The 23,067-nt window shown below is 50.0% G+C and overlaps 1 protein-coding gene across 2 annotated transcripts in view; it reads left to right on the forward strand.

Moving 5' to 3' along the window:
• Positions 1-677: 677 nt before the first annotated feature.
• The window catches only part of BBC3 (BCL2 binding component 3), a 41,981-nt gene continuing 19,591 nt past the window's right edge, over positions 678-23,067 (forward strand). Inside the window, exons 1-2 of one of the 2 annotated variants that reach the window (XM_086938480.1) lie at positions 678-1,124; positions 7,019-7,304. In XM_086938480.1, coding sequence (XP_086794606.1) covers positions 7,034-7,304 — 271 coding nt within the window. In that variant the 5' untranslated portion in view covers positions 678-1,124; positions 7,019-7,033. Of the gene's footprint in view, positions 1,125-2,600; positions 2,667-7,018; positions 7,305-23,067 lie in introns of those variants that run through there. The other variant, XM_086938481.1, reaches the window with a different exon arrangement.

The following is a 23,067-nucleotide window of genomic DNA, read 5'->3' on the forward strand; positions in this document are numbered from 1 at the left end:
CCAAGAAAGGAGGGGTTTTCAGGCAACTAGCTGCACATTGCCCAATGCCTTAAAACGTAATTCTGTAGTTAGTGTGTCCTTCTCGTTCAAAAGTGTGTTACTGCAGGAAAAGAAATTACTAATTTAATTTTAAACATTACAAAATTGTCTTGGGCTGAAGCCGGATCAAAAGCTGTGGCAAAAGCGTTTATGTCAAAACTCGGTTGCGTACCTTTCAAATGAATCTGCGTTGTGACATTAAAAACAGCAAAATAGGATGTCAGCGCAAAACTGACTAACCTACGTCCAAACTGCAACATTTGTATAGAGTCCTCGTGATATCCTGTGCGGTCTGGTTGTGGGGCTGCCTCCTTCATAGCGTGCAGATAAGGCGATGCTGAGGGCGCGGGTGTTTGGAAGGGGGTCGGTGCCAGCTTTTATGTGAGGGACAGGCTTGAGCGTGTCATCTGTGCACGGGGTAGACGTAGACTTCTACGGCCAGCACACTGCTCAAACATTAACCGAGTAAAACGTACAAAAAACTGTCAGTTATGGTTCCTGGTTCTTTTTGCAGGTGGAGTCTGCGCATTGAAAACACAATTTCCCGCCAGAACTAGCGGAGCTGGTTGACACGCACCGCCCTCTAAGGAGCAAAAAAATCGAAAGCGCGGGAGAGTGTGCACACCCAGACAAGAAACACATTCTCTGTGACCCTGGATAGAGGAGTGACAAATCTTTTCGTCCCTAGCCCACCACCAACGTTCGACACACGCTGCAATACTCGATTTACTAGAGAGGGGGCGATAGCTGTTCGGAGGCACTTCATACAAGCCCGAACTTGTCAAAAGGAAAGCCTGGGAGCGCGAGCCGAGCGCTGAAGCCACGCCCCGCGCAGAAGGAAAACAACCCTCTCACGAGCCCGGCGCTTCAGATGACAGAAAGAGTGGTCCACGCTTACTCTGGACGGGTGGAAACAACGGCGCGTGCCCAGCTCCAGGCGGAGGAGAGAGACTCCAGACAGAACTTAAAGGGACAGTGACTCCTTGGATATTGGTGATCAAAGTTGCTTGTTTTTCTGGTTTTGGATCCCTGAAGTGCAGAAGACGGCTTTAGGAGGCAGCGGGACGGTGCATGCCAGCAGTCAGGTGAGGGGGCACTGCGTTACATTCATGTCCTTACGTTCTGTTCCTGACAACACTTCCTGTATAGCAATACATTCTGAGCACGGTAGATCGTTCGGGGCACGACGCTGCATTTCGTACTGCACTGCAGCTGCATTTTGGGAAGGGCTCCTCACTTTTTGCGAGCTTTGCGTTGTTTGCCTGGCACTGCCTCCCGTGCTGCACTGCCCAGCGATACCCTCTGCTTTCTGTGGTGACTTTTAGATAAATGCTGGTGGCGCTTTTGTGAAGATGGTAATTCTTTACTTTGTTGGCGTTGTGTAGTGGCTGCCACGGCTGTCTGTGGTGCTGTTGTGAGGGAGATCAAAACACACAAGATGCTTTTGCAGTTGTGAGGTAGAAGGCACTTCAACCTGTGGTGATGATGTGCAGGGACTGGATGGTGTTATTGTGGCGGGAATGTCACGTCAACGGACGGTCATGCTGTGTGGGGCAGGATCAGCTGGCTGTAGTGGTGTGCGGGCACTGGATCTGCATTGCTTTGTGCTGTTGTGAAGGAGATGCTACTTCCCTGTGTTGATGTTGGACAGATCGGGCTCTGCTTTCTGCACTACTGTGCAATGGCTAGCGCTGCATTCAGTGGCAGTAGGAGGTGTATGGCACTGCATGCTGTGGTGGCTGTCACAAGTTCTCGCTGTATTCAGTGGTTGAACTGTATGTGTGGTGGTTCAGTACCGCAGCCGATCTGACATTGGTGAACATGGGCTGCCACTGCGCTCTGCAGTATCTCAGCAAGGGACAGCTAGCACTACGAGCAGTTGACTGGCAGCGTTTGACACTACGTCCTGCGGTGGTTCTGATCAGAGTGTCATTACCTTCTCTGAAGGGGTCTGACTCTACAATCCGCAGTACTTCTAGGAAGAGCTAGTTGACCACACTGCAAGTGTAGTGATTGATAGCGGTTGGCACTACATTCAGTGGTGGTTCTGGGCAGGCTCGCACAGTATTCTCTGATGTTGGGGGACTGAAGCTGTCACTGCAGTGAATCGAGGTTCTGAGCAGGGGTAGTACTTCATGAAGTTGTATTTATTATTTATTGTATTTTTTATTTATTTATTGCCGGATCCATCAGGGTGCCCTGCACCTGCAGTCGCCGCTGCACAAGTGGGAATCCGCACCATGCAGTGCAGTGGGCGATGGATCTCCTGCCGCATGTCCCCGAGACAGAGCAGGGGCAGATCCGACAGTCTCTCCATGCGTGTCCCTTCCAGCCATGCATCTCCGGCAGCCTGTCCGCGCGAGGGGGAAGCCCATGTGCCAGTGTTTACTGGGCGCCTGACAGCAGCCGGTGCACATGGCCAGGCTGTGTACATCCAGTCGAGGGGGAGGTGGTGGGGGGACCCTCCGCTTGCAGCAGCAGCGCCTCCCCGTCCCTCCCCTTACGCGCAGCCAGCCACAGGCTGCCCAGCCTCGCTTGCAAAACACAGATTCGACCACTTGAAGAGCTACTGCGAAGCAGCAGCCGACATTCAGTCGTCATGCTTTCCGCGGTGCTGTGGCTCATCTGTAAGTTTTGCACCCTGGATTTGCTGGAAAAAAAATAAAACTGGCGGTTTCATTCGTGCTGCGGTAAAAAAAAAAAAAAAATTAGGAGCAGCTTTAAACCGTCCAGGTTAACAAAGCGTAATTTTGACAAATTACATTTCTTAATACATTTTATTCGGTTGTCGGGCGCCCTTCTGTTTTTTAATACAGCCCTCCAAATTCACGACAATATTCATGTATTTGTACACGGTGCCAGCGAAAAAATGTCAATGCGCATCGAGTCTGCCCTTCTCCGTCCCTCAGTCTATTCGGCAGACACTGTCCAGTCTCCTGCTCCACCACAGCTCCCACCGCTGTCCCAGCACCCTGACCGTGCCCCAACATGTCATCGATACTTTTGTCTGGACGCGTCCACCGGTGGCGTCCGCGCCCCCTCGCTGCTCCCCTTTTCGTGGAAGGCTGGAAAGTCCCCTTGTAAAGCCCCTCCTGTCAGCAGCCCCTCTCTCTGCCCCGGCCTCCCCTCCGTCTCTGCTCTTTTAGCCCCGGCTTGCCAGGTTCAGCCCAGGTCGCTGCGCAGCAGGTGCCGCCCGAGCTTTGTTTACAAACACTGGCAGCTGCTCTCGCCCGACCCCCGGCGGCCGCTGTGGGTACTGCGTCCCTCGGCAGCAGCTCCCTGTTTGTGTTCAGGCGTGCATTGCTGCTGTTATCGCCGACTTTTTTCTACAACCAAGTTTGTATTTTTTCATCGATGTATATATTTTATGGCGTTTCCGCGCTTTTCATACCATACTGCCTTCAACTATCGATGCGCCAGGATAAATACATACATTTCAATATATATATATATATATATATATATATATATATATATATATATATATATATATATATATATATATACATACATATACACACACACACACACACCCTATTCTAGTCCTCCATTGAAGCAAAACATGTTATTTGACAAATGGGCGGGCAGCATCTTGTTTATTTTAAATGAGTCTTTGTAGTGCATAGTGCCTTAAAATCTACCCCTGGCGTTTTAGGCATTTCTGCGTTGTGCCTGCACGCAGCAGGAGGAGTGGGTATGCGAACGTCCCCTTTTTAGCCGCACGAGTCAAAGTAAAAACTCCGCGTAATGCCACATTTCCCCTCAATTCTTGCTTCGAGGTGATCGAGTCAACCTCAAACAGAGCTTGCTCATTGTCGTTTGGCAATCACAGACAACACATCGCCAATTACATCTGTCAAGGTGTCGACAGTAGTGTGGCCATTGAGAGGTCAAGAGCAGTGGGTGTGGGGCTGCATGTGTCAAATCAAACAAGAGTGTCTGCTATCTATAGAGGCTATAACCTGTGTTTGAACTGCAGGGAATTGACTCTCAGTTGTAACTGTTGCTAGCAAGCTCAGTGTCACCCTTAAAGCCCTATACCCGCATCTTTAAGCAACCACCCATGTAGTATTCCCGCAGACAAAGTGCCTCGCTCCAAAAATGCAGTTTAAGATGATCGTTCATGTTATCACCACTGAGGCGAGACAGCTCCCAGCTGCGTGTATCCTGACACCCATCCAAGGGGACTCTGATAGTTACTGCTTTTCCTAAAAGCCTCCACCAGATGTTTTCCTATTCAGATGCCTCAAGCAGCATTTTGTTTTCTGATGGGGTAAAATGCACACCACTGGACTGAACCCTTTAAAGGCACCCTCTGAACTTAGCTTATTTTGCCACGCATGGTTTTGGGGTCTTGCTCATATTTCACGGACGAAGTGGGATTGTTGTGGTTTGGTGAGATGCCGACCCGTGCCAATTTGTTCGCTGATTTTTGATAGTAAAAAGTTGACTGTAATACATATACCTTATGTCTCACCAGAATCCATCAAGCTTGTAGGATCCCATGTAAATGACTGACTGTAAGGAGGTTACAGAACAATACTGACTGAATCTCCCCAAGTCCTATGATTTTGTTCGTATCAGTACACAGGCCGTTGAGATGTAGCAGAAGAAGCACGTGTGTGCGGCGCAGACAGAGCCCTTCGGGGCCTTGTTCGCGCCAATATAAACCTTTCCAACTGAAAAAAGAAAAGGGGAATACCCACGCAAAAGCAAAACGGCTGCGCTTCTATTATTTACACGCCTGTAAGTAAGGTAGCGGGCCCGGTTAGTGCGCCTGCTGCTGACACCTGCAGGTGACAGGCCATCAGGACAGGCTGCAAGTCAAGTGTCATGAAGCTGGGTATTAATATGGCTTGCTGTGTCTTTTTAGGGTACGTGTTACAGAATCGGTTATTGGTGTTATTGTCCTTATTACCACAGTCCCTGCCTAGTCCTTCTTTCAGGCTTGTATGTGCTAGTGCAAATGTAGCTGAAAGGCAGCAGAGTACTGTAGAGGTGCAATCAAGGTGTTAGCTTGTTTTTAAGAGCGAAAGTGTGTGTTTTTTTTTTGAGAGCTCAGAATTCAGTTCTTTCCCAAATTGGAGCAGAGCTGGGGCAGTTCTGATGGATACATGGATTAGTTCCAGATCTTCAGTGATAGACTGTGAAGGTCTATTGCATGTGTATTTTATGTTTTTCACTTCTACAACTCCATTCTGATCTTGTCCCAACTGTGGGTGTGCCCAGAGCCACCAGCGGTGGTATGATTGTCAGCGAGGCAGGCTGTGGTACTCCTCATTATGGCTTTCTAGATCATACTTCAGGTGTTGAAGACGGAGGGGTCAGGCGAGGGCAGCCAGTGCAGGGTAAGGGTGATGTAAGCGTATTTCTTGAGACTCCCCTTGAGACATGTTCTCCAGGTAGGGTGTGCTTAAAGGGGCCAGCGTGGAGCCTAGGAGGTCGTGTAGCAGGGAAGTGTCCTCTTCCAGAATACCAAAGCTTGATCAGCAGTTCTGAAGTCTCTTTTTGGGAGAAATGGTTTTACTTTCTTTAGTAGAGAGAGCTGCTACCAGGCATTTGTATAATGTGTTCCTAAGATTGGTGTCGAGGCTGAATCCTAGAAGCTTGTCATTGGTTGAAAGTTGGAATTCAAACCTGTCTAGGTTAATGTCATCGACCCAGGTTAAGACTATTTGTTGCTTGTTGTACCAGCTAAAATTCATTTTGGTGAGCTCCTGGTAGGAGCTGTACATCCGGTATGAATAAGGTATAATCAGTAGTTGAGACATTGGGTGGGTGCAGCAGGGGAGACTTTGAACTACAGGCGTGTGTCATTAGTGTATGGCGCCTTCTGGTATTTGTTGCGAATTATACATCTTTTTCAATCATTCTTTATAGGTGCATTTTGTTATCTGCGAGTGTAGATGATGGGGACAAGGTGGAACCCAGGGAAACTCTACAGGGGATCAGGATCTCCTAGGTGCATGGCAGCGCCCATGTGAACAGGCTGAAGTCGATTGTATATGTAAAAGTACCAGTGAGGGATATTTAGGGGTGAACTTCCCTGCTGAAGTACTGCAGGCATGCAACAATGGGGTGTAAATTGTCAAAAGGTAGAGTAGTCATTATTTGAGGCAGTCCTGTGCTTTAAGGAGGAGGGGAGGAGAGATTGGTGATTGCAGACAAGAAGAAGTGAGTGTTGAACCTGGGGTCCCTAGAATCCAGGTTGAGCTTTCAGTACTCTGTGTTCAGCACTTCTAGAATCCAGGTTGAGCTTTCAGTACTCTGTGTTCAGCACTTCTAGAATCCAGGTTGAGCTTTCAGTACTCTGTGTTCAGCACTCTGTTGCACAAGGCACCATTGCCAAATACCTGTATGGATGTGATAAACATGACAGAAAGAGCACTGCAAGTTAAATGTTAAGCTAGCATCATTCGTGTAGTGCCTTTTATCATCATTTTTACGCTAAAGTAAAATTAGTTTCATCCTGCTAAAATCTTTGCAGTGTGCTATATGTTTCTATGGGTTTGCTGAAGACAGGGTGCTCGGCTGCCTTTAACTTGGCTTATGCATATGTTTTCTGGACAACATCACTAGCTGTAAATAGAAAAGATGGTTATATTCTTCATGTGAGGGTGTGGGTACTCTAAGCTAAGTTTATCTGAATGGTTCTAAGATGCATGTTGGTGTGGTGCTGGGTCATGCTGTAGATGTGGCAGCACTAAAGCCTAACTGACAAACGGCCTTTCATACTCGTATGACAACAACCTTACTCTGGACCAGTCAATGCTTCTTGCCTGTATAGAAAACGCTGATGTAGTAAATGAAATTGTCATTATCTCTTCCACAGTCATATGTGTAGTGTTATGGCACCCACATTTTAGGTGATAGATGTTCCCATCAATCCCTCTCTGAATTCTTCATCAAATACAGAACCTATTGTGATTTCTATGTTGTAATCTTGTCTTCTTGTGTTTCCTTTCTCTTCTTTCCTCAGAGTACAGAGGGCAGTATGGCAAGACCATTTCAGGATGAAAGCCCACCAGAAACGGTAGAGAGCCATCCGAACGATGGTCCGCGACCACTTGTGTCGGAGATTCGTGCAACTTGCTCTTATTGCTGTGGAGACTTTGAACGAGTCCCAACACTGCTGCGAGACCCCCACGGGCAGGACCATCACCCATTCTGCCACGGGTACCAACTGTCCCAGACAGCGTGTTCGGCTCCCACCAGAACTCTTTGCACCTTCCCGGCCACTTGCCAAGCTGACCACTCTGTTTACGGTAGGGCCTTCCACCGCCTTGCAAAAACCATCCACTGCAGATTTATTGCACTTTCCAAAAGCAAGCAATACACACAATTAACTGTTTCCACTTTCTTGCACTTGAGGAATGTTGATATTTCCTCATTCCAACAGCTGTTGCTCTTCAAGTACAAGTCATGTTAATTTCCCACTAGGCATCTCCATGAATGACTCATGGCATAAACAGGCCTAAAGTTGGCTTGACACCACCTTCCTCAATAGGTTTTTTGCCTGTTCAGGAACAGTTAGGTTAGATTAACCTACAGCTTTCAATTGATTGAGTTTTGTGGTGTGATTTGTTGGTGTTCTGGGCCTTCTACTCCAGGCTCGGAAAGTCAAAACAATTCTCAGGAAAACAATGAAAAGAAACCAAGTCTGGTATGAGATTTGTTGGGAAAATGTTTGGGCTCTTTTTCAGCTTAACTGAAATGATGTTTGTTCGTTTTAATTGTAGTGATTTTGTTGTGGTGGGTCATACTAAGATTTAAGCTGCTTCTACCTTTTAGCGTCCCTTTAGAGTAGAGTGCCTCTTACCTCATATGGGCGGGGGCTTCCCTGCTGCTCCCCCAGCCCCACTGGCATCTAAGAGGCCCTGGCATACCACTCAAGGCTCCCCGTGAATGAGTTCCATAATTCCTGCAGCACTGACAGAATTTCCAGTCTTTGTTGTTTCATGTCTTTGAATTGGGGTGGGGTTGGGAAGAGATTTCTATGAGAACAGAGAAATTAAAGTACTTGTGGACCACAGTGGTTGAAAGATAGCAAAGGCACCCCTGCCAACACCACGAGAAACCTATACTGACAACCTGGTGTGTACAAGGACATTTTTACAAGTGATATATTTATACATTAATTTTACGTTGCTGGTTGTGTGTTTACGGAGATAAGACTATCTTGTATCCGCATAAACAGAGGAAAAATGTAAGCAAAATGATGCCTGCCTTTTCCAGTGAAAGCCTGGGTGTGGGAAATGGGCAGCGAGGTGGACCTTGTGATAGGAAGTGATGTCACGACAAACATGATACCCTCCGAGAAAATAAGAAATGTTATGTCCGAGAAAGGTTTGTGCTGTCAGTGACTCGTTTACTCGGGGAAGGGAACCTGCTCTAGTAAAATGAACTGAGAGACAGTTAAATAACAAATATGGATACATGAAAATGAAACTGGGAAAGTACAAGCTATTGGTGGCTTACGCTGTTTTGCAATATCGTGTGTCACTTTCCAAGGAGCTTGTCAAACTAGCAGAGCATGGAGAACCCCCCACCCCCTCCCCTGTGAGACACCTGTTTCCCTCGTCACAGCAGGGGCAGGTGATCATAAACTGTGACCAAGTGTCACAAGAACTGTGTGGCCTTGGAGGCCAGCGGCAGTCCCTTGGACGAGTCTGAGAAGGCAGGCCTTTACCTGTACTTGGAGACAGCCATGTAGTCATAACAGGTCCTCGTGACAGCCTAAGCATGGCCTCGTGGCTTCGGTTATTACAGGGTCCTCGCTGGCAGCCTGCGGGTATCGATCCAGTCTCTTTGGCGTCAGTCACTCGCTGGCCCTCCGGGGCTACATAGAGAATGTGAGCGTCCTGACTTTGCACAACCATTAGATGTCAGTCCTCAAAGCGCACGAGTTCTAGGCTCCTCAAAGCGCACGAGTTCTAGGCGCGGCATTCGAAGGCATTGCTTCTTCTACAAGTGATACTGCTACATTGGGGGCGTCCAGGTGATTCAAATTAGCTCAATTTCTCTCATACTGCAATACACATCAACAAATCACTTGACGCAGTTTTAGAAAATATTGATATTGGATGAGGGCCGCAGACAGCCAATGGTGTATCTATATAATAAATGCGAAGTGGGAATGTCTTTCTTCAGCACCTTGGATAGTGCAAATTAACTTAACCACAGATGTAATTGTGTGTTTGGGGCTTCATCACTCATGAGCCACAGCTTTGCCCACACTGGGTGCCCTCTGTTTGCATTGCCTAACAGGGCACCGCATGGAGTTATCCTGTATACAACAGTGCCCGTCAGCAAGCAACGCCTGCGCGGATTTTAAGGCAGAAATGAGACATTACAGTTACAGCAGACGGGCTGACAGGCCGCGTCGCTCCCTGTGATGCCCAGAGTAATGTAACACAAGGTCGTAGGCCTCGACAGCGCAGGGCTCGAGGAAGAGCTGCCGGCATTAAACACAGCAGCAGCCCCGGGAATGTGTTAACGGATACACACACTGGCACACTGTGCCCGTTTGGGCGTTAGCCCAGTCACAGCGGGTCCTGACCTGGGCAAGCCGACCTCGTATTCTATTGTAAATGCAGGCTGCGTATCTTGGCGTGAGAGGCCCGAGGCTGCGGGCCAGGCTGGGCCCTCGGTGTGTCACCGCTAAAATCCAACAACTGAATTATGTTGCCTTGATATAAACAGATTGTACTCGGTCGCCCTTTTTCTCTTTATATTTGACGTTCACCACCCAAATTGCGTATGTAAATAATGACATGTATGATTTGAACGTTTTACCTCAGTGTTGTTCTGGGCGGGAGTGTTAATGTGTTAGCGTGTGTTCTTTGGGAGCAGGGTTTCTTTGCCAAGGACATCGGACATCGCGCATACGGCCGCTGACTTGTTACAGAACTTTAGGGTGGTCAGAGTTTCAAATATTTTTTATTGCATTCGACCAATGCTTTTCCTGTCGTTTGCATAGTAGCAGTGCTACGACAGATTTACCATTGAGCGCTCAACACTCCTTCCTCTTACTGAGCTTACTTGCACTCATCGACATGGGAAGGATGAAATCTTTAGCGGCCACTGCAAAATGCAACTCTTTGGTATCCAGCGCACAACTGAGCAGCTGACTGAGCTATCGTGGTCATCGATTAGTATTGCAGCGGTTTTAGAACCCCACTGCCGTGCCTACGAACTAAGAATTACAACGGTCGACTTTGGAGCTAGGGATCATGGTTCGAATCTCGGCGTTGGCTCAACGCCCTGTGATTCTGGGCTCCTGTAAAGCGCTCCAATACCTTCGGGTCGAGTTCGCGCTAAATATAAACTGCAAATGTACACCTGATACAAAAATATGGAACTTTGTGGTGTGTTTTAAACACCAGGCACCGCTGCCCTTCACTTGCCATGCGTTGCACCCAGATCAGTTCACATGAAGAAGGCACGCCCCGCCATGGAGTGAAGATTTGTTTTGCTAATCACTGGTCAGTGCCAGCGGGCTGCTGTAGGCCACGACCCTGCCACGCCCTCTCCTCCAGGAGGAGGTCCGCCTGCAGGCCCTCGTTGGTTGGTCTCCAGCTCTCTAGATCTCGGGGGAGGGAGACGCCCCCGGCTGCTCCGAGTTGGCGAGTGCCCCCATCCTCCAGGTCGCCTCGTGCGGCAGATGTCTTGCACAGATAGCCGAGGTGCACCCGTGTTTTCTCTCAGCACTAAACCCCGGAATCGAGGTGGAAGACTCGATAACATGCCCGGGCATGTCCTGCAGGCTGCGGCTCCCTCTGACGTTCATTTAAGGGCAGTATTGGAGATTTTGTGGCACTGCACTCCACACACTGCCACAGACTGGTCTGCTGAGGGGTGCTCGAGTCAGGTCAGGCGGCCTTCCCGCGCGGATGCTGTGGCGCACTGCAGGCCGCCGGGTCAAGCGGTTTAGGAAGCATGCCTTATGGTAATAATACCCACTGTAGTAACGTAAGACACGGTCTAGTGTCTCAGTTCTTTCTGTAACTGTACACCTAACACCCACCCACCACCAGGCGTCACAGGTCATGTGACACTGGCCAATAAAGGGGCCGAGCGCTCGTGCTTCGTGGCCCATTCACCCATCTGTTACTACTGTGTCAGTGTCTGCCTCATTGTGTGCTTGCTGCGTCATGAGGGCCTAGCGCCCCTCACCACACGATCACGACAATGGCGACGAGGCGGAGCTGTGCCCAGCGTGCCACAGCTACATGAAAACATCGTGGGGGAAGAGGAGAGAGCTGTGAGGCGACGCCGCGCCCCCCCCCCCCTTCCCCTCACAGGATCGGCGCCTGCCTTCCGTGAGGCCCGCGGGGCATGAGCCAAGCCCCGGGCCGACAAGACCGAGGAGGTGACCGGGAGCCGACCACGCACCTCATGAACACATCGTGAGCTGCTCCCCCTGTAAGGGATAAATAGAGGGCTGCGCGGATCCCACCTGCAGCGGCTAAAGACTGGGCCGCGACTGAGCCCCACCGTGAGGTGATCAACGCAGAGCCCACCCGCGTGGCAAGAGTGGCCATGTGTCCATGTGGCCGAAGGTGAGCCTAAGCGCAGTGTGCCCCGAGTGCAAGAAGGCCAGCGGAGCCCGCCCGCGGCCTGCCTGAAGCGTCCCCTGTCCTCGCCGCGCAGCGTGTGTGGTGAAAGGCTGCGGCGGCGGCGTGAGTGAACTGAGGAGACCACTGCGGAGCCTACCCGCGTGGCAGAAGAGGGCTGCCAAGCATAAAAGGGGTGCCCCAGGGCGAAGCGTTTGGAGCGGAGCCTACCCGCAGCCTGCCCGAGTCGTCCCCCGCCCCCGCCGCGTGTGTGCTTGGAAGCGGCAGGGGCACCGAGACGAATGGCGGCGTGAAGAAGTGCGGCCGGACCCGCAACACCCGTCAACAACGAGGGGGAGGGAGCGGAGTAGCTAACCGCCTCCCGACCCCCCTCGCGACGTGATCAAGACCAAGCGGAGCCCACCCGCGGCCTGCCGGTGACATCCCCACCGAAGAAAGACTCTGCAGCGCCAGCGGAGCTCACCCGCGGCCTGCGACGTCCGTGACAGGTCTCCGCCGCGCAGCGTGTGGAATGTGAAGCTGCTGCGGCGGGAGACCGGAGCCTAATCAGCATTGAAAAGGCAGAGCCGGCGGAGCCTACCCGCGGCCTGCCTTATGCACCCCCTGCCCAGGGAAGAGTGACCGGAGCGACACGCTCCCCGCCTGAGGAAGCATCAAACCCCCCCCCCCCCCCCCCCCCCCCCCCCCCTCGCGAGGACTGCCGAGGCTGCAGCGAGTGGGGAGGGGAAAGAAGGAAGCGCCTACACGCGGCCAGCGCCGCTGCAGTTTAGAGGAGCCTCCACCTCGTGGGCTCCATGACCAAACAAAGTGCCTGTAAGCTGCCAGCACTGCCAAAGTTGAGCTCAAACTGGGCAAAACACTGAGCCGTCTTCCCTGCACATCACATACCCAGCAGGACACTGAAAGCCTACCACCCCCTCCCTGCACAAACAAACCAAAACAGGCAAGGGACTCACCTGGAGGGCAGCATGGGGCCAGGTGACCAGCAGTGGCTCCAGCCCCTGGCGTCCAGTCCTTGGGACCGATTCACAGCAGCAGCTCCAGCCCCCCCTGTGCACTGAGAGACTGAGGCAGTAGAGTGCACATCAGGGGAAGACAAGAGCCACAAGACAGACTGTTCCAAGAATCCAGCATCACTGACACCCAGTGGCCGAAAGCGAAAGTGCACCTACATCCACAAGAACCAAAACAAGCATTGCACAACGCAAGCTCAGTCAACAGCATCAAGGGGCATCAGACTGAGTAGCGCCCCCAAGGAAAGCATCTAAACTCCCGCTGCAAGCAAGCATCCAACCTCACGCAGCAAGTAACTGCGCAACAGCGCAAATGACATTCACCCACACCAGCAAGGAGTCGGCGGCTGCCACTTCCAACGCGACGTGGGAAAAAGGCACCAATGCCTCACAAAGCATCCAAGCCCTGACGTCTGGAGGAAACAACTGCCAAGCACCAGAAGAACGTCCGGGGAAACGACTGCCGCGATCAAAGGACGGAGAGAGCAGCGACGCCTGGTGGCCACAGGCGCTCACCGCAGCATCAACTACTCCCGCCAACGGTCCAAAGCATCAAGTACCCGACGACAGCCAAAGCAGCAAGTACCCAACGTCCTACAACAGGCGTCCCAGAACCCTGAACAGTAAGTGCGCAAACAACGCGCCACGTGGCGACGCACAGCCACCGCAAGCAGAAAAAAGAATGCATGCAGCGCCATCGCGCAGAACAATCGTCGCGAAAGATCGCCCATCAAGTGCCGACCCGCGACAGATCCATGGCGCCTCCCAGGGGCCGATCCGCAGGATGATCGCCCATCAAGTGCTGACCCACAATGGGTCCCCCAGGAACTGTTGTAGCGCAAAGTCCGACAGGACGACCGAAAGCAACCTGCCAGCATCGGCAGAGTGGACCGGCCAGAGGTCCAAGAAGTTCAAACACCAAGACACAGTCCACGATCAGCGACTAACGAACTTCGACAATCACAATTCAACATGTAACATCTAAAGAGAGAGAGAAGATCGCAACGCCCGGTCCAGTCACAGACTGACGAGAGAAGACAGTGTCCGTGAACCAGGACAGGACCGGATGGAAGCAGGTGGAGTGCACGCTGCCTGGAGAAGTCTGGTTAGGAAGATAAAACAGCAAGGTGACCAGACCGCGTTGCGAAGAAAATGGAGAAAGGAGAAGAAGTCTGAGTGGCATGACGTCACCAAAGGAGAAAGGAGAAGAAGTCTGAGTGGCACGTTTGCCACCACCGAAGAGAAGAAAAGGAAAAGAGGTCAGAAGCACGACGACAGGACGACAAAGAGAATGGACGATAACTAAGAGGAGTGTGAACCAAGACACCACGACACTCAAAAGGGGAAACACCGAGGAGAACGTGAGAGGTGCATAACAGTCCACACGCACGACCAAGTTACAAGTAACACCACTGGAAGGAAGCGTCCACATGCGAACTCGACAGTCATCCATGGAAGGACAGAAGAGAGCACGCCAGTCTGTTGGCAACACCCACCTCTGGGATGGAACGGACGAAAGGGCCGCGGAAATTTCAGGGGCAGAGGCCTCAGGGACACCGGTGGCAGCGGGTCCCACACGAGAGACGGACTGTTGAAGCTCACGCTGAAGATCCTGGAAGGCCGAAGGTCGCACACGACTGAACCAGTGCCAACAACACCCTTTCAGGTGGAACTCGGACACGGAGAAGATGACCCGTAGCGACGACCTTCAACATGTTTGAAGAGGCAAGGCGGCATGCACACCGGTCCAGTGGAAACCTGGCAGAAAGGCCTCCGGGTCGTCCAGTGAGAGGGGACACCCACGAGAGAGGGGTATCCGTGAGAGGGATAACCTGCAGCTGAAAGTCCAGTCAAGAACAGACACCAGTGTCAACCAAGCACTTTGAGCAGGACGGTCCAGCGAAAAGTAACACACTTGGGACTCAATGTATATTTATACTTCTGCACGTTCACAGGATGTGAAACAGAGCGAGAGAGACTGTAAAGCCCACTTACAAGCTGCAAGTCTGCCAAGATAAAAGAAAAGACATTGCCAGCAATCAATTGAACCAGCAGTAAAGACCACCACGTGGGAATCGTCGTGTAAATCATAAGTTTTGTTTGAACTGTTATGTTTTCCCCGCAGGTTGAACTCTAGTTAGGGTAATTTGCTTAACTAAGGTTGGGAGGGATGTAGTAACGTAAGACACGGTCTAGTGTCTCAGTTCTTTCTGTAACTGTACACCTAACACCCACCCACCACCAGGCGTCACAGGTCATGTGACACTGGCCAATAAAGGGGCCGAGCGCTCGTGCTTCGTGGCCCATTCACCCATCTGTTACTACTGTGTCAGTGTCTGCCTCATTGTGTGCTTGCTGCGTCATGAGGGCCTAGCGCCCCTCACCACACGATCACGACACCCACGTTCAAACTCGAGCAGGAAACAAGAGTTGTTGTTGTTAGCCTTGTTTTGATGAACGTTATTACTTTTTTTTAGTCGGTCTAAAAGTTGAAGCAATTCAGTCCACAGTACTTCATGTTCGTCTTCACATGATGTAAAATAATATTCTTAAAAAGAAGCTCAACAAACCTATCAGTGAGTTGCATCCGATATTCGCAATATGTAGAACGCAGATGGAATGCTACTTTATTAATTTTAGGCAGCGAGGTGTACCGTGGAAGAAGTAACAATAAATCAGTGTATTGCGGACAAGCATTGGCAACAGTCTGGCTTTCCCCGAATTATTTTTATATTGTAGTGTTAGCGCGCTAAAATGTGGAAACTTCAAGCGCTGCGGCCATTCTGGAGGGGCACCTGCCTTTGTGAACTTAAGTTCACTCAAATTGAACTTGGGTTTTCAAGAAATTGAAGGCGTTCGGTTCTGTGCATGTCTCTGTAGAGATGTAGATGTATTATAAATAACGGGCTAGTCTTGGAATCTGCCTCGTGTTTTGCAGACTGGCCACTTTATTCGTACTCTTGTGGGGGGAGTAATGACAGATTTCCCTCAGCCGCCCAGTGGATGCCTTCAGAGTGCTGTTTAGTGCTGGCTGTGCACTGCGGCTAGGTTGGAAGTCAGACACAGGCCTGGAAACACCTCGCCGCTCTGTGCCAAGCAGCCCCGAAGACCACAGATAATGTGATAAGCAAACGCCGCATGCCAAAACACAACGTGTAATTGGACAATTACCTTGCCACCAGGACACCTGCAGCAGGCATGTCAAAGGCCGCGCGGCCATTTTAACGCTTCATGTAAAAACTTCCGGAGGCACATTGGGTCACTGGGCTCCAGGCGTCCAAATTATGGGGCGCCGTCGCCCCACCGTCGAAGCACACAGACTGGCCTTTTATTAAAAACGCGCCTACCTCGGCACGTCAGGGTTTCTGAAAGGGAGCATGTGTACCAATGAATAATTTGGATAGAAGAACATTCAATAACCAAAATCCAATGAGGAGAGTCGAGGTTGATTATGTGTTTCTATATAGCGCTTCTTACAGCAGTCCCGCGTTTCTAAGCACTGAAAATGACACGTTGCAATTACCCAATGTATGGAACTCAATTTACTGGCCTTCGAGGATAGAAGTTTGATCTCACATAACAAGGATTCGATCTTTTCAGCTGCCCCTCACCTGCTTTGAGCCTATGTTGATGACTATAAATGGATTTTATTCTGCAAGAACAGAAATAAATAAAAAGGGACACGTGTCAATGACTACTTTGCTCGTGTGCTTTTTGGAACCAAATACTATTTCTGATTGTAACCAAATCTATTGAACATTTGCGAGCACTCGGCAACTCCACCGAAAATAACGTTATGTAAAACGTGTAACAAAGAAGCATTGCCAAATTCAAAAGGACATACTAAGTAATGAAGATCTGATATTGTCACCGCGGAAACTGGAATTGTGTACTCCAGCCTCTGCTCCCGAGAGGCCCATGCACAGACAGTCCTCGTCACTGACAGCTGTGGCTTGTGTACATCTGCAACAAGCACAGACCTGATCCTTCCCCAGTTCATTCTGAAGCCACAGCGCACCCACCGATTGCAACACGCGGGGGGCCACGCCACCCGGGCGGGCACGGGACACGGAGCAGAGACAAACAGGCCACACGATACCCGGCGGCCGCACCGGGTATCTAATCTGGTCTTCCAAGAAAGTCGTGTCGAAATATGTCCCGTTCCTTCCGTGAAGGCAGCTGCATTCCTGACGCGAAATTCCCCAACCCCATGTCACCCCCAGACCCAAATCTGGAGCAAGCGCCTTGTCTCGGGGAGAATCTTTTAAGCAAACAACGGGTGATAAGCTCCCAAGTCCTCGCATCGCCCCAAACAATCAATCTCAGAGAGACTTTGCTTTTTTTAAGGGGGGGAGGGGGTTACACAGTTACCTATTCTAGGTAAAACATCCTTTGGGACCATGCATCAATCCATGAACCGCAATTTCACACAAGTCTCGTACAACTGTTCGGCTCTTCACCACATGCTTTCAAGTCCGGCCTTTCACCATTCCGTGGTTGATAAACTGTCTGCCACTGAGCAAGCTGGGTAGGAATGCCTGTTTTCCTAGCGCCTGGAGGCATTTCCGTTTGTGGTGTGCACTCGGCAAATAGTTGCTATTGGAATGAATGTGCAAGTATGCATTTGTTGACCTTGGTAGGCGTCGCGTTAGGTGTAACTTAGGGATGCTCAGCTATCGGGGAATATTCTGTTCGACGGCAACTGGAATATTTCAAAGCAGCAGCTGAGGAGACAACACAATGAACGACGATGACCCCGGCCCAGGCGCAATCTATAGATTCACCTATACATGTAGGGCATTTCTCAGTGGTCAAGGGAGGATGGGAAAAGGAAAGGCCTCCTTCGGTTCAAATATCGGTGGTATTCGGAGCTGTGTTAAACCTTCTTCGGGAGGCGCCGGCGGAAGCGGACTTCTTTGACGGCGTTTATTTGTACCCTCTCTTGGGGGCTAGAGTGCCAGCACTGCAGTCACTGTCCTATCCTCTTCTACAATGGGAGGGGGTCCTCCGAATCCAGCACTGCAGTCACTGTCCTATCCTCTTCTACAATGGGAGGGGGTCCTCCGAATCCAGCACTGCAGTCACTGTCCTATCCTCTTCTACAATGGGAGGGGGTCCTCCGAATCCAGCACTGCAGTCACTGTCCTATCCTCTTCTACAATGGGAGGGGGTCCTCCGAATCCTACTTTGTACCACTTTGCTCACCGTTCACGCGCGTTGCTTGAAGGTCGAAGTGCAGTGCGTGAGTGTGTGCGTGACAACAAGTGCAGCAAGAGCAGTGGCACCAGGGACCATGTGTTAGGAAGGCCCACTCCCTCAACACTAACCTTGTTTTTACTGCAGGGAATACAGATCCCTCCGCCACGCACTCTACCGCATGTTTTTAAATGTCCCCCTAATGTTCACGCACCGCACAATGGTGGAAATGGTATGCCCGCTGTTTCGCCCGATGGCATCATTCTGGGATAATAAACTCGTGTCTCAAACTACAAAGAAGGGGTGGCTCGCGTGCTGTCGGGGAATTATAGTTACAGCATGTTCAGCTGGCCGGGAATTCCCGATTTCTCACTTGCATCATTATTTTCGCCTTGCATTAGTCACTCATTATCCTCAAGGCATGCAAGGCGACAGGCGTGTGACTGGTGAACAGCCATGAACGAGGGCTGTCCCTTTCACAGTCTCGCCGCCCTTGTGAATCCCTCGGAAGTCCGCCCGGTGAATCTCAGAGCTAGCCTGCCTCGTGAATCCCTGGCGTGTCAGTGTATCCAAGTGAACCCACGGACAGGCCTAGTTCAGTCAGTAACCCTAGGCGTCTGTCCCGGTGAATCTTTCAGATTATCCCAAGGAAAAAAAAACGATTTCGCCAGAGATTCCCAAACAAGTCAATCCCATTGAATGTTAACTTGAGCCTGCTCCTGGGATAACTGAGTGACATCTCGCTGAATCCCCACTCTGCCCAGTGAATAATCGAATTGTTCTGTCTTACCAGTGGCCATCCAGCCAGCCTGCCCGAGGACAGGTGAGCCTGTCCCAGTTTCTGTAAAGGACTCACATAATTTCAGGGGCGCAGTGCTGACGCGGAGAAACGCCCGCAGCACACTTCAAAGACCCCTCCCTTAAACACTACCCCTGGAACGGGGCTTTGCGCCAGGCCTGGCAGGGAGGCCTCAGTGGTCTTTATCGTGTGGGCTTATGGATCCGCAGGCTGCCTTGCACAACTACTCGTGCACCAGTTCGACCGAATAACGGGTTCAGGTTGTTGTGGCTCCACTTTCAGCAAATGGGATTTTGATCAGAGTTGTCGTAGGCCCACACCTGTATAACCAGAATGTTGGGACAACACTGTAAGCGCAGAGGCTGTCGGAAACAACCGAAAAGGGGCAGGTAGGGAAGAAAGAGGTGGGGGAGCGCTAGGCTGGTGCCTATGGGAGGATGGACCACATTCTTTAATATTTTAGGCAGTACTTCAACATGACTGTCTCTACAGCAGGCTACACCAAATCGGAAAATACAATCCCAGTAGCTCTAGTGGCTGAGGACGTGGCAGATCCAATATTGTCTGGTATCACGATCGCTTGGATAATCAGCAAATAATGAATAGGAATCCAAGTTCTCGTTGGGGGTGGGGGGATATTAAGTGCCCCGGCCTCAAAATTCCATAAAATACTACTGCATTTTCCTCCATCCCAGTACCCCCGTTATGCAGCTTCCCCTCTCTCCCTCAAAGGTATAACCAGCATGCCTTTAGAAAAAAGCACATTTAAAACGACCACGTATCTCGGCGACCAGAACAATAATTGTGACTTTCCCCGTTTCAGTTGTACTCCTTTTGTTAACTTCGGAAGGATGGGTGGCCTGCATCCAGCAGGCCTCACTGCTCAGACCCGCCGAGGTAGATCACCGTCTCCACCCCGAGGCCCGCTGGTAGCCGCTCAGCTGTGGGAATTGTTCTTCGGTTTCCTGTTGACAAGTGTTCCTTCTAGTCAGGCGGCCGCAGTGGCATCCTGTCCTGGTCCCTCTCGGGCCGGCGCTAACAGGACATCTTAGGCCGGCCGGCGGGTGGGAGGGGAGCCCGTGCCCCAGCGCCAGCTGACCTGGCCGCGCTCCAGCAGGCCTTGTAGAGCTGCTGGCTCGGCTTCCATCCTCGGACCGCCTTTCTTCCTGCGGCGTTATACAGCAGTCTGGCTGGGCTGGCGGCTGCACGAGCTTAGGGCCTGGTGCAGTGATTCGTATGCCATCTCAAAGTGGCTGCTTTTGGCCCTAATAGGACTCCTGAACATTCACATCAGCTTAGAAGTAGTAACAACTGTCAATACAGCGCTAGGATGTCGAGGTGGGAGTGAATGCTATGGATATAACACTGATATTATACCCGTTCCACTTGTGGCCATGCGTGCCTCCTCCATCAACAAGAAGGGGACTTCCCCTTCAGCCTGCTAATTACAGGTGCACTCTCCAGGACTTTTACAAGGGGAAGTCCGTGTAGTTTCTTGCTATTTACATCTAAATGGGAAGGATTTAGCAGATTGCTTTTATGGTGCAGAGAAGAAGTGAACACTTAATGAACAGCCCAGCTCCAAACATATGTTTTTCATGAACAATCGATGAGTCTATGTTATTATAATGTATAGATTTGCTGTGTATGACTTTAGCCAAAAGTCAAGTAAAATCCCCTCTTACCTTGCTAAATTGAGCGCCACATACTAAGAAGTCGCCGGATTGAGAATCTTGTAGGTCCAGGGTAGTGACCCTAATAACAGAAAAGAAAACGTCACTTTTTGTTGCTTTCCACCAGACTTCTTGTCTGCATTGGTTTTGGACTCAACTCTTGAAGGAAGGTGGCAGTGGTGTGCAGTATTTCACGTCCTCGACAGGTGATTCCCCATTCCCGAGCCAATCATCACCATTATCTTCTTGTACGCACTACATCAACAGCTGGACTACCTTACCTCTATTGTTGTGGTTGTTTCCTCTTTTGAGTTCGGACTACAGCACAACTCTGCCAAAGATAATAGGCAGATTGTTCTCCTGCAGTGACCAGACAGTGTTTTAGGTCAGAGTACCGACAGGATGTGTACATAAATCTTCATTTGAGGTTGCTTTTGTACCTTTTGGCATACTTAGAACCACTTGAGACGTGTTTGTTCATGATCTTTCTAGTCAGTTTGCTACCATTTTTGTCCTCAAACATGAACTTGTCAGGCTTAACCATTTTGCATATGATGCTGGGAAATCCTCAAAGACTGATTAGATTCAAATTTGAATTTGTGTCCTGATGGATCAGACATTTATATGACATGCACACTGTAATGTTTTTGTTTTGTCAACTGACTTTTTCTGCATTTGCACTATACTGTCACCAGTAGCACCGATTAGTTCTTGGAATTGTCATTGCACTGTGTATACACATATAACATATTATTTGTGTCACATGGACTGTGGTTGCAGGACTAATGAGTAACATAGCCCCTGCAGAATAGCAGTACGTTTCTTTTGCATGAATATATGGAACAGTGTTTTTTTTTTTTATACATGAAGAGATAATGGGGAAATAAGATCATACATGTACATACACAATCGCCATCGGAACAAGAATAATTGACTAAAAGGACTGGGAGGGTGTAAGGAAAAAAAGTGTAGGAATATTAGGGCCTTTTTGCTGCACAGGCTGAACTAGAGAGTGGAAGTGCCAAAGCTTTTCCCACCTCTTCCTAATGAACCACACTAGGGAGTTAATGCATCGCCACCATCTGTTTTACCGACCACAGCTACACTTGCAGTGCCTACTTTGTAAACTGAATATTGCAGTGGCCAAAGATTTTCGAAGGACTTGGGACTGCCCAAAGCCAAGTCTTCCTAGTCTTGATTACACCACATGCCTCGTTTTTTCCCCCATCACCCTACACTGCCAATCTCTTTATTTTACTCTTGCGGTTTCGTTTTTACTTCTTTCTCACTCGCATTGTTTTACCATCTCGTTTCCCTCCTTCTTTCTCCCATTACTGCCTGGCTTTGTCTTGCTGTAGGACATAGTCTGATCATTAGAAATACATCCCAGACCCAAAGAATTAGTTCCCGTGCCCACCACCCCAACCACCTGCACAACTTAGCTCGTTTTTTTCTGGGGCTTTCTTGGGAGTGGTTGGTGAGAAAAAGGTGGCACTGTAGCGTGGTTCTATGAAGTGTCAGCCTGTCTGGGGCACACCAGCAGAGCACAGTTGTGGGTGTGATTGCCTCCATTGCTCTTTTTCTGCAATCTCATTTACTCCAAGAATCTAAATCCTACAGAATACTTACTAGTGCCTTGCAAGTACCTTCATTTCTGTTTTTTTGCCCCATTCTGCTTATTTCTCAACCGAGCAGGCTGTGCATAATTGGCTGTTTAATCTGCATGTTTGCATCATTTCTTGTTCCTGTAGTGAAAGTTACAGGTGCACTGTCCCAACAGATCATCACTGTCACAATCTCTTAGAACATAACAATTAGTGTTACCATCACCCTAACTTACAAGAAGGTACTTCCTGCCCTCCTTTTTACCAATAATCACCATGAGTGCATGAAGGGTATGAACTGGTTCAACGGGTTTGCATATCAGAGTACATCTGTGTGCAGGTCTAGAAGTAAACTCTCTAACACTAAAGCAGATTGTGTAAAGAAGTTGGCAAGTCATGAAAGCACTTTCCCCACAACAGAAAGTGACCCCTATTACAATGTACAATTCCAATTTACAATTTACAATTACTTATTTCCAGATATTTCTGTACTTGATATAGTCCAAAATGCAACGGGCTTTGCATTGGTATACTCTTGATCGTTTCCACAGTCGTACTCACACTGAGGAACTAAGAAAATCCACAACTTACCATATGTGGAACACAACAGCTCCAAGATTCGCCAAGCTCTCATGCGGCACATCAAGGAAGACCCCAGTCTATTTCAGCAGACACTATGAGACACCGACTGTGTAGGTGGCTTGTGTTGGGGCCACACTTTAAAAGCTAGGAAACCACGAACTCAGACTGGAAATCCCAAAGCCACCCACATAAGAAAGTGGGTCCCGGCATACTGCCCTCTCAGGAGGCACAAAGGAGCTTACAGCCTCTTTCCCAGAGGTGTAATACAGAGGGCCTGTCCTAGCCCGTCAAGACTGATCCAAAGCACCCAATGGTAAAGGGCAATAAACGGCAGGTACTTCCTGCCCCAACAGGCCAGGGCGCAGCAAAGAAACCTTATGACAGAGGGTAGTAAACAGCAGGACTTCCAGCCCTGGCAGGTAGGGACGGATTGTAAAGGGCAGGCAGGTGCTAGAAAATGTCACTCTTGCAGGGAGGTAAGGGCTGCTAGCCTAACAAGCTAGGACAGAGCCTAACAAGCTAGGATGGATCTCAGAGAAACATACGATTCCTGCCCCAGCAGGTCAAGACAAGCCCCAGCACTTC

The sequence above is a fragment of the Lissotriton vulgaris genome, chromosome 9, assembly GCF_964263255.1.
Source record: "Lissotriton vulgaris chromosome 9, aLisVul1.2, whole genome shotgun sequence".
Taxonomy (NCBI): Eukaryota; Metazoa; Chordata; class Amphibia; order Caudata; family Salamandridae; genus Lissotriton; species Lissotriton vulgaris.